The 11,811-nt window shown below is 54.0% G+C and overlaps 1 protein-coding gene across 1 annotated transcript; it reads right to left on the reverse strand.

Moving 5' to 3' along the window:
• Window positions 1-523: 523 nt before the first annotated feature.
• On the reverse strand, window positions 524-9,263 carry CA4 (carbonic anhydrase 4). Its single transcript, XM_049637842.1, has 8 exons — window positions 9,085-9,263; window positions 4,456-4,509; window positions 3,507-3,662; window positions 2,658-2,803; window positions 2,441-2,539; window positions 2,116-2,182; window positions 1,808-1,974; window positions 524-833 (listed from the first exon to the last, which is right to left on the reverse strand). The coding sequence occupies exons 1-8, from the start codon at window positions 9,140-9,142 to the stop codon at window positions 639-641; spliced, it is 942 nt and encodes a 313-aa protein (XP_049493799.1). The 5' UTR covers window positions 9,143-9,263; the 3' UTR covers window positions 524-638.
• Window positions 9,264-11,811: the final 2,548 nt, after the last annotated feature.

An 11,811-nucleotide genomic window follows, 5' to 3' on the forward strand; every position in this document is an offset into this window, starting at 1 on the left:
TCTGAGCCTCAGCTTCCCCCATTATACAATGAAGAGGCTGGATTGGAACTTCTCTGGTTTTCTTTTCTTTCTTTTCTTTTCTTTTTAAAAGTTTATTTATTTTAAGAGAGAGCAGGAAATGGAGGAGGGGGAGAGGCAGAAAGAGGGACAGAGAGAATCCCAAGCAGCCTCCATACTGTCAGCATAGAGCCTGACACAGGGCTTGATCTCACAAACTGTGAGATCATGACCTGAGCCGAAATCAAGAGTCAAAAGTGTAACCAACTGAGCCACCCAGGTTCCCAGAATTTTTCTGGCTTTCGCTGTATTGGAACTCAGAGCTATCTTTGCATCTCTCCAAATGGGATGCAGACAGAGAGTTCAAAAAAGGTGGGAGGGGGGCAAAAGGTAGGAGGGGATGCCCCATGGTCCTTGCGTAGAAGAAATATCCAGGCCTTAAGGCTCCTACCCTGGAATGGCGGTGGGTTGAAGGGAACAGAACAGAGACAGTCATGGAAACTAAAAATAGACCTGAGAAAGGCTTCTCCAAAAATATATCTGTTTAATCATCATCAAAATCCAAGCTAGGAAGCCTGAGGAATGGAAGCCCCAGGCCTCTATGGGATGAGAGCAGAGGTCAAGTGTCCAGAAGTGAGCTATCATGCAAGGAAGCCAGCCAACAGACAGGTGAGCATGGGGACCAGCAGGGTTGGCAAGGGTAAGGGCAGCAGCTGTCCTGGGGCCTGAGACTTGAACACCAGGCGCTGTCCCTGGAGCTGCAGTGGCCTGACATTATCTGTCATTTTCAGTTTCTGCTCCGAGTCGTAGTAGAGCTTCGTGGAGAACGCAGCGATCTGTGGAAGGGGCAGGGCTCAACAGGAAGCAGGGAGCAAGCATAGCTACATTTCCTGCTGTGTGACCCCAGGCCAGTAACCTTGCTTCTCTGAGCCCTCACTAATAAGGAGGCTCAGAATCTCTAACTCTCAGGGTTTTGTGCAGATGAAAAGAAAAAGGGGATATAGACTACTTGGCACTGGTGGGGGCTTAGTTCCTATTAGCTTCACTTAGCTGGGAAGCTAAGGACATACAGCTCACCGTTTTGCAGCCCCACAGTCACTGATCACTGCTGTATTATCACTGCTACTATAGAAGAGTGGTTCTCAGATTTCAGTGTGCAGTAGTATCACAGCTGGGGGCGAGGAAGGGGGGATGCTTGCTGGGCCCCACTTTGCCAGGCCCCGCCCACACAGTTTCTGATTCTGTAGGACTGGGGTGAGGCCCAAGAATGTGAATGTTGAGCAAGTTCCCAGATGATGTTGATGCCACTGGTCCAGGGACCACTCTTTGAGAACCACTGTTCTGCAATGCAAGTATCACTAGAGCAGGGATTTGGGCCCTTTGGTTCACTGCTCTATCCCTAGAGCCTAGTGTGTTATAAGGATTCGAGCACCATTTGTTGAATGAATGGACTTGTTCCTACTGTGGCTATCCTGACCCTCTCTCAGCTGCTCCTGGCCAGCCTTGGACCCTCCCCCATGCTGATCCCTCTCCTCAGGACATTGGTTCCCTGCCCTCAGCTGGACAACTCCCACCTACTTACAGCGGGCAGCATGGGAGCCTTTTCTGACCTCCTCTGCCATAGCCTCCCCTCCAGCCCTCAAACCAGGGATGGGATAGGCCAGACCTGTCTTGTCCGCCCCAAGGAATGTCTATGGATTCCCTGGTGACCCATCTCCACCCCAGTCCAGGGTGCCTCTGTGGGGATCCAGAGGAATGGTGTGGGGAACTGGGCAGTGGGGGGCCACACCCTTGGCTGGGTCCTAGGTACCTGGTCCTTGTGGAGCTGAATGCGCTCCTGGAACACAGTCCAGACAACCTTCTCCTCGCAGCCTGGAGTGGTAAGTGAGCCCAGGTAGCGGAAGTAGTGCCTCAGTGTCTCCTTCTTGGGGAGCAGGTCTAACAGGCTGATGCTGTCATTCATTGTGGTGTTCATCTCTGGGGCAGAGGCAGAAACAGAGGATACTGTCAGTTGGTGGGAGAAGCAGGGGATCCCTGAGAACCCAGGCCACTGCATCACCCTAGCTCTTCCTTTGTAAGAAGAAGTCTCCTCTCTTCCCTTCACCCCCAGCCACTCACTGGGTCTGGGGATATAAGACAGCGCCTCCACCAAAGGCTGGAAGCCATCATTTTCCTCAGATCCGGCCTGGAACAGAACAGAAGGGGGCTTGACAGGGACATGTGGAGAGCCAGGGGTGACCACCAGCCCATTCTTCTGGACTGTGGTGGGGAGGGCAGGCAGCTTCTGGGACTGAGGCCCTGAGAGGCTCTGGGCTCCCCACCTGGGGGCAGAGAAGTCACTGAGAAACAGAGGGGAAGTCTGGATCCCCCCAGTCCCCTCCTGCCTTGCAGATCTCTGGATCCAAGAAGGAGCCTCTCAGACCCTGGGGGATGAGGGCCCCACCTCCACCAAGAAGGCCAGCACTGCAATCTCATCTTTGGGATCCTGGGCCTCTTTCTCGCTCCTCGATGTCCCCTTCTCTTTCTCATGTACTATGTGCATCTGGTGGGGAGTGAGAGGAATGGAGAGAGGGCCTGTGAGGCGGCTGGACCACCTTTCTTGCCACAGGCAGGTCCACCCAGAGCCCAACAAAGGTGTCAACCCAGGAAAGGGCACTCACCTCCATGGCATAGCGAACCTTGTTGAGGGTGTGTTCTGAGCCCTTATCCAACTCCTTTGACCAGTGCAGATGCATCTGTTTGGCCCGGTAGCGGGCAGCCAATCCTCCTCCAGTGACCAAGGCCTCATCTTCCAGCAATACCATCACTGGAGGGCACAAGAGGGGACAGAGTCCTTGCACCCACCTCCTCTAGCCCTTCCCAATTCCACCTAGGCAGAACCTTCTCTCCTACCTCCGACCCTTCGTAGGCTACATGCCTGGGCCTGTGGAAATAGGATGGAATGGGACAGGTGATATGGCCCAGATTTTTTTCTGGCCTCTTATTGGCCTCTGCCTGCCTCTCCCTCTGCACATCCCAAACATGCAATTCAGCCCTCTCCCTGGTGCCCTGGTGTCCTCAAGGCAATGTCCAGAGTCCTCAGCCCTGGGTCACCTGCCCCTGGGCTCAGTTTGGCCAACCCTGGATGGACTTTGATCCCTCCTACCTTTGCTCTCTGTCCACCAGGCACACGGAGCCACACGTAGTTCCCTGAGCACCCCAAGCTGCTCCATACCTCTGTGCCTCTGCACATGTTGTTCCTTCTTCCTAGAATGCTGCCCTTCTCCCATAGCAGACCGGTCTGATTAAAGTACTGAAAATACTATGAAGTGTTCCCTCCTTTCTAAGGCCCTTCCTGTTTCCCCCTACCCTCCCACCGCTAGGCTTTGCAGTCCTTCCTCAGCAAAGGTGGACCTGCACCTAGTCGTCCCTGGAGGAGCCCACCCATCCAAGTCTTCTGGAACTCAAGGGTCCCCGGACCAGGTGCCCATGCCTGCCCAGGTCCCCTATCCCATCTGCTTGAGACCCACCTGAATGCCCATTGTTTTGGACTTTCCACTTTTGCTTCTTGTCATAGCCAGAGAAGGAGAAGAGTCCCAGGTTTGGGTCTACCTGTGCCTCGGTAGTGACAATGTTGATGGGGGACTGGCGGTTCTTCTTGCAGTCTCCACCCCATTGGCTAGGTCCTGAGCAAGGAGGGAGGGTGGGCTGAGAGTCAGGGGCACATAGCACCTCCTCAAGTTCAAGGAGGGGGATGGGAAGGTGCTTGGAAGCTGTGGAGAGGAGTGCCCTGGAAGGGGGCTTAGGAAAGCCTGACTAATGTTAAGCATTATCTGAGGACTAAGAGGCAGGGAAGCAGACCTGGAGGAGGCTGATTCCCTGTAGCCAGTTGATAGAGGCTTGGGAATGGGGCAGCACCAGTCACTGAAACACAGTACAGACCAGAGGAAAGCAGACTGTGGGGGCATGGATCAAATTTGGGGGAAAAATGCAAAGGACAACTTCCCAGGTCCACCCAAAGAGGTGTCACTGGAACAGACCCAACTCTTCCTTTTGTTATATGAGCAAAATGTGGGGCACCTGGCTGGCTCAGTCGGTGGAACATGTGACTCTAGATCTCAGGTTTATGAGTTCATGCCCTACACTGGACGTGGAGCCTACTTAAAAAAAAAAAAAAAAAGAGCAAAATGTATCTTTACATCTGATGCTACTGCTGATTTATTTGATAGAAGACATCCTCTTGGTGATAGTGACAGGAGATGCCAGGGACGATTCAGGTCACTCTACATTCCCTGTCTCCTCAGGACCAGGACTGTGTGTGTATGTGTATGTGTGTGTGTGTGTGTGTGTATGAAGAACTGATATCTGACTAAGGAGCCATCATTACCCTTATCCTTCCCACCCTCCCTGGGTCTTCATTTTGACTTGGGCAGTCCCCACCACACAGAAAGGCCTGTCAGTAAGACGTGCTATACTTACCCAAGCAAGCATAGTTGGAGGCCTTGGCTTGAATGTCGTAGCACCAGTGTGAATCTGGAATAGGCAGAGGAAGGATATGAAGTCTGTGTCAGTGTATTTGTGCACACATATGTCTCTAGGAATGCACTTGAGCTGTGTATGCACAAGCAACACTGTCTCTGTGTGTGTTTGTGTGTGCGCACGCACGTGTGCACGTACATGGTGGGTCAGAGGCTAGGAATATCTATGGAGTCAGAGACCCCCTTGGGTTGGGATGGAGCATTCCTGGAGTCTGGGACAGAGGGCCCAAAGGAAGGAGGCTAAAGAAAATATAGGGATGGGGCGGAGGCAGTAGAATCAGCCAGGCCCCAGGTGTCCTGACCCACAGCACATCATGCCCAGGGCACTACTCCTCAGGGAAAAAAGTCACCCTTGAGGGACCTTAGGGGGGCCTTCTGAGGCTACCAGCTCTACCCCGGGCTTGGTCTCCACACTCTCTTCCAATTGCTTTCAGCCCCCTCCTCCGTTGCATCTCCCACCCTAAACCTGGAAGGGCGGTTCTGGCAAGAGCACAGGAGAAGTATTAGCCCAGTCTCCCTTCCTGGGACAATAGAGCCAGGTTCAGCCTGGCCCTCTTCCCAGAGTTGATCCGGATGATGGAGGAGATTAGACTAGCCCCTCCCTGGAACACACACCCTCTTGTGTTATTAAGACCCATTCTGGGCTAAACTCTCACAACCCATCGCGAAAGGCAGTCAGGCCTTTTCCCCTGTCCCATTATCTCACAATCCTGGTTCATGGGGCCAGATTCAGGTTCTAATCCCAGCTCTGGTTCAGGGCAGTAGAACCAGCATCTCTGAAAAGAGGCAGCGCTACAAACCTACCACACTAAATGCAAGATGTTACCATCAGGGGAAACTGCAAGGGCAGAGGGGACACCCTTTGTGCTTTTTTGTGCTTTCTGCTCAGTTTTTCTGTAAACCTAAAACTGCTCTATAAGTATAGTCTATTGATTACAAAAAAAAAAAAAAAAAAAAAAAAAAAAAAAAAGGCTGAAGCAGCAGGATAGACAAAACATTTGATCCAGAGCTGGAATCCTGGCTGGGCCACATGGGCACGGCAGGTTTAGCGGCAAGTCACCTAATCTCTCTGAGCCTCAGTTTTATCATCTGTCAAGTGGAGCTGATACCATCCACCTCACTGGGCTGTGGGAGGATTAAATGAGAGATAGTAGAGTATTCCAGGCAACCTAGAACATAGTAAACTCCCTAATGGGTCCTTCCCTTCTCTGGCCTCCCTCCCTCTGGCCTCAGATCAGTGCACAGATGGCCAAAGGCTGGGCAGAGAGGAGACAAATGAAGTGAGCTGGAAAGAACTCAGGGATGAGAAAATTCCTAAGAAAAGCATAGCTTCCCACTCAGCTGAGCTAAGGTCTCTGAGCACATCTCCCCCTTCCTGCCAGGCTGCCTCCCTCCACTCCACCTCCTCTGGAGTCCCTGGAATGGGGATGTGGTGAGGAGGGAGCCAGTAGGAGGTCAAGTTCTTGGTAGGGGAAGGAAGGAGGGGCTCCAGGTCAGGAGAGTGAGCATCCACAGAAAACAGGGCACTTTCGCACTCCAGGCCCTTCAGAGTCACCTAGGGTTTTTGAGTTTCCCAACTCTGGGTCAAAGCTGGCTCAGCCTCATTCAGAGTCTGACAGTCCCTGCAGTGTCTTCCCCACAACAATCTGTCCCTGCCCTGGACTGGGCTCTGCTGTTCCCAGAAATTGCTGCATCTGAGGAACCCCCATGCGGGTCAACTCTGAAAGGAGCTGTGGCTACTTCCCACCCAGGCCCATCTTTGCAGGTAGATAGAGCTCTGAAGTTGGAGCCTGTTCACCTGGCCTCAGTCCTGGCTCTGCCTCTTGCTCAATCTCTGCAGGAGGATTACGTGAACTTTTCTGAGCCCTCCATTCTCCCTCAGAACAAACTGCTACCAAACACCCAGGACTTTGGTCAGTGTCCGAGCAGACACTGAATGACATGGAAGGTCATTCACACCCATGGAAGGCTCCTTGTTATAATTATCCTATGTCTTGGGGCACCTGGGTGGCTCAGTTGCTTAAGCATCCAACTTTGGCTCAGGTCATGATTTCATTGCTCATGAGTTTGAGCCCTGCATCGGGATCTGTGCTAACAGCTCAGAGGCTGGAGCCTGTATAGGATTCTGTGTCTCCCTCTCTCTCTACCCTTCCCCCACTTGCACTCTTTCTTTCTCTCTCTCTCTCTCTCTCAAAAATAAATAAACATTAAAAAATTAAAAAAAAATTCTCCTATGTCTTCCCCTCTCAAAAGTCCTGAAGGCAGAAGGGGCTTCCAAGGTTGACTGGGAGGCCCAAGGGGAAGCCATTCCAGGGGAAGCCTTGCTTACATCAGAGTCCTGAAGGGCGGAACCCCCTCTCAGCCTCCCCAGGGCCCATCTGATTCACACTGAGCCTTTCTTAGGAATTTGCTATTCCCCTGACTCTGGCTACAGCTCCTGGTTTTGGAATGGTGACCTCTGATCCACTGTCTTAATCATGGAGACTTTTGCCCTGCTTGGCTGAATGCTCTTGTAACTACTCTCTTCTGGAGTCAAGATCCAGGAAAACATAATGTTGATGAGGCCAGGGGTCAGGTCTACGTCCGTGGGCTGAGGGGAGGGACTTTCAAGCAAGAGGCGGCAGGGTCGCAAACCAGCTCAGGTTCCTATATTCATTCATGAGAGGGCTGCCCTTGCAAATAATTATGAGCCTGCTGCCTCAGTCCATCTCCATAGGGCAAGAGAGGCTCCCCACAGACAGATCTTGGCTCCAAACTCCAAGTTCTACCTAGGTGACCTGCTCTGACCAGGGATGCAGTAATAGACATAACCACATCACCAATCACTTGCCCACCACCCTTCTGTTCTTTAGAGGTGACCGAACTTCTCTGATGGACCTTGCTCAAGCTACCCTCCCACTCTGTGGGGAAGGAGGAATCCTGGAAACCAGCTCAGCAAAAAACCCAAGTATGTCCTGGCAAAGTCTCAGCAACTCCTGGCCAGGGTTCTGGGGCTCAGAAGAAGTCTATGTTCCTCTCCCCTCCTTCACCTTCCACAGCAGCAGATACTCGGGAGTGTGATGTGCAGCCTCATCACTCTTCAGCCTCAAATGTCCAAGGGGATGAAATGGGTGGAGGAAGACAGGTCCCAAGATAGTTCCCAGTGAAAAAGCCTCAGCACTTAAGGAGAGCACAGCTTGCATGAAGGGGCAGCTGAGAAAGATTCCTGGCTGGCTGGTCCCAGGCAGTGGTAGAGCCATCACTGTCATCACATCTGGGGGAGTCTGCCATGCGCCATGCAGGCACTGCACTAAGTACTTACACCCATTATCTTATTTGAATCCTTAAAACACCTAAGGTCAGAATGACTATCCCTATATTGTAAATGAGAAATTTGAGATTAAGTGATTTACCCACCACCACACAGGTACAAAACAACCGAATTAATTGCAACTGTTTCTTTTTTCTTTTTCTACTAAGCCCACTGAAGCGGGTTTCAAACTCTCAACTTTACCTAGAAATTTTTTCACACCCCGTCTTTTCTCTTTTCTCCTCTCCTAGAAAGAAGCCAACAGTTTCTGCAAGATTCCCCTCATCCCCCCTCCCCCCGGAACACCACACACACACACACACACACACACACAACCGGCCAGCTAAATCTTTCTTGCAAAGGGCACACACTCTCCTCTGCTCCTGAGGACACCCTCACCACTCAATTCCAGAACTCCAAAGAGAGGAGCATCTAGCTTTGGAGAGTAAGTCTAGCCGGGTGAACCCCTAGGGGGACCATCGGAGGGGTAGCTAAGCTGGAGACTAGCAGATGGGGGCTTCCTGAAAAGGAGACCGTCCCCGTGGGGTCGCAGAAAAGATGCCTCCCCGGATCTCTGCGCCCTGTGCGGCTGGAGGTGCTTTCGGCTCTTTATCAAATATTAACACACCACTCCCGCCACCTCCCACCTAGACGAATAATTAAGAGCTCGGACACACATTAATCTTTACATGAAAATCACCCTGGCCGGAAAGACCGGCTCGGCCAGGGCCTCGGGTCTCCCAGTGTCCCTAGCCTGCAGGCTCCCAGTACAGTGCTGGGGGCTGGGGAAGTGAAGGGGACAGGCAGCCTCAGGCGACAAGGAACCCGGGGGGGGGGGGGGGGAGGGGGGGATACCAGGGACCCACCGCACACAATCTGCACCCGTGCTCTGGGAGGGGGACAGCCACTCAGCACCGAGCCCCGGCGGGACGGACTGCGACCGTCTGAGGAGCAAAGGCGCACGCAACTCCAGAAAGGGAAAGAACCGCTGCGTGCGTCGAGGCGGGTGGGAGAAGCATCCTCATCACTGACTGTCACGCTCGCAGGGCCGAGGTCCCGCAGGGCCCCGCGCGCCCCCCGCAGCCCTCCACACTCGTGCACACACCAGCTCCACAGCCGCACGTGGCCGTTCGTGTGCGCCCACTGGCTCGCGCCCGTCCCATCCGCTCGCCCCCGTCGCCGCGGCGGTACCCAGGCAGCCCGAGCCCGACGCGCGCCCGGTGTCTCGCGCGCACTATGGCTGGGGGCGCAGAGGGGCCGGGCGGGAGCCCCCGCGTTCACCTGCGCAGGCCAAGGGCCGGGCAGCAGCGAGGGCCAGGAGCGCAGGCAGCAGCCGCATCCCTCACAGGAGCAAACACGCCGCAGAGCCGGTGGGCGCGCGCCGAGGAGGCCTCCGGGGGTGCCGCGATCATGCGGGACCGGGTTTTATAGCGGAGCCGCTACGGGAGGGAGCCCCGACAGCGGGACGCGGAGAGTAGCTCCTCCCCCTGGCGGAGCCTCTCCTCCCCGCGTCCTGTCCCAGCGCTGAAATCCTCCGCTCCCCTCCTGGCCTTCCCACCCCCTGCCGAGCCACCTTGTGCCTTGTGCCCGGAACAATCCTCTTCCCTTCCTCCGCCAGCTCCTCTCCTCTCTGCCCAGAGGTCGTGCCCTCCCCGCCATAGCCCCCTGCCCCCATCCCACACGGGGTCTCCGGTTTGGGAACAGGGTGGCGACTTCGCGAGGTACTTGCTCGACACAACGGTGGGTGTCCATATTCCTGCCTTTGATCATTTTGGCCTGGACCCCTGCGCAGCCCTCTCGCCTCGGAAGCAGTCCGCCGGGGCCTTGGAATGGGCTTGAGTTGAGGCGGGTGTACATAGCCTCCGAAGGATGCTGGAGTTGAGGAATGTGTACGGGTGTTCGTTGAAACAGGTGTCCTCAGAAAGAAGGCTTGCTTTTCTCACTCAGTGGTCGCTGATACTCTGGGTATCATCTCTTTTCTGTTTCCTCCTAGGCTGCTCCAAACTTATTTTCTAAGCAGACCAAAGACCCTTCTTCCAACAGTGAAGACGCCCCTAAATTGCTGTGTGTTTTTGTGATGGCCAGAGCAAGGGTGCGGTGAGGCGGCAGAACTAAGAAGTAGAGTCCAAGGGCTCAGTGAGAGAGAAACTTATGGGGTCAGAGGGACGGGGCTGGTTCCTCTTGAGGCCCCCCCAACCCCTAAGATGAGATGGGAAGAGAAAAGACAGGGGTCTGAATGGACCCTTAGTTCACTTGTCTGTCAGGATCTTCAGAGAGGGCCAGGGAAAGGAAAGTTTTCTTGAAGGAACTGGGCTGAGGGCCGCCATAGAGAGGAAGCTGCCTCTTGTCTCAGGAGGGGTACTCCCTCTCCTGGCTTTGGCCCCCCTGCTGCAATGCCTCTGGACTCCTTCATGGCTCTAGGTACTGTGAGTCCCACATCTGGTGAAGGCTTCCGTGGGAGTTTGAAAGGCTCAGACTTGGGTAAGGAAGAGGGACAGGGAATCAAGCAGTGGGCCTGGGCCCCCTTCATCAACAGGAAGCCCCTGTTTTCTGGTCTAGTCGCTTCCCCATCCGCTGCCAACCTCTCAGCCCCCACCAGCCTTTGAACCTAAGCTAGGGACCTCTGAAGAGGGATTGTCTCCCCTAGAACTATCCAGGCAAAGGGGCTTCCTCCTTAGAGTCCTGGCTCTAATCAGCACTCCCCCCGTCCTGGCCCAGGATCACACAGCCTCAAGGAGCAACTTTGATCCTACAGAGAGGAGAGGGGGCGTCCACACCAGGCTTAGGGCTCTATTGTCCACACTGCTTTAGAATTTAATCAGCAACCAGGACCATGGGAGTCAGGGGAGGGATTCCACACCCTAGGGCCTTTTCTGTGGAGTGGATTTACGTCCATGGGGCTATAAAAATATATCTTTCAGGACTGAGGAATGGAGTGAGAAGGAACCCTATTTCTGGGAATGAAATCTACTTCAGGGATTCCCTGTGACCCCAGGCCAGCCCCTTGACTGCAGGACAGACTTTGGAAACCTTTGGTGGGGTTAAGGGGCTACTGATCCCCTTCAAAGTCCATTCCATTGGGGCCTCCCAGGGGAGAAGAATGTGGGTGGGAGAGCTACACCCAGGTAATACTACTCCACACTTTTGAGTGCGCCCCCTAAGATACTGGGGCTAACAAGATAGGGGGGAGAACCAGGCCCTGGTATGGTGTACCGTTTGAGGCATGGGGCATGAATGGGGGGAGGTTAAGTCTGGGCACATCCTCACAAATGTTCCTTAATCACGGACACCACAAAGGCTGTACATTTGCAATGTGGGAGGTCAGAGGGTGGCTCCTTCTCTATATGTCATCTCTTCAAGGTTACACAGGTCAGGAGGCCCCCCACTTTTAGTCTTAACATTCCCAGCCTTATCTCCCAGCCTAGACCCCTGTCCTGGCCTGCTATAAACTAGTCACCTGTCACTGTCTAGGCTCAGGGCCCTGTTCCCCTGGAGAGGACAAAGCCCTCATTCAAGCAGGTATCATTAGAGCTGGGATGGGCCCTGACGCATCTCAGTGACTTACAGGACTCATAAAGCTGCCAGCCCAGGCCCACCAGCCCCAGCCCTGGCACAGGCTCTTTCCTCTTATTCCGCCCAGGGTCCCCAAGTGTCCTGCATTCAGGTCTCTGTTCTTCCTCTAACTGAGGGATGGCCTTGGGCAACTTTCCTACTCCTCTGTGATTGCAACTTCCTCATCTATAAAGTGGGGATGATAATCTCTACCCTGGTGACCTCTGTCAATAAACAGTTATTGGGAACCAGTTGTGAGCCAGCGCCTGCCCAGCCCAGACTTTCACAACCTGCCTCATGGTTCCTGGGTGTAGCCATTGACCTGTGGCAGGTGCAGACATGAATCACGGTTGTCATCTTCTGGGGATGTTCACTCACATGGCCCTGGAGCAGGACAGAAGCAGTGGGAAAACTAAAGGGCTTTGAGGGCAGACAACCCTGGGATCACTTCTGGCT

This window comes from Panthera uncia, chromosome E1, assembly GCF_023721935.1.
Source record: "Panthera uncia isolate 11264 chromosome E1, Puncia_PCG_1.0, whole genome shotgun sequence".
NCBI classification, from domain to species: Eukaryota; Metazoa; Chordata; class Mammalia; order Carnivora; family Felidae; genus Panthera; species Panthera uncia.

Coding starts and splice junctions, on each gene's coding strand:
- CA4 (XM_049637842.1), bottom strand. CDS start 9,142: ATGCGGCTGCTGCCTGCGCTCCTGGCCCTCGCTGCTGCCCGGCCCTTG. Junction 2,183..2,440: donor TGCTGGCCTTCTTGGTGGAG/GTGGGGCCCTCA, acceptor GTTCTGTTCCAG/GCCGGATCTGAGGAAAATGA. Junction 834..1,807: donor TTCAGCTCCACAAGGACCAG/GTACCTAGGACC, acceptor CCCCTTCCACAG/ATCGCTGCGTTCTCCACGAA.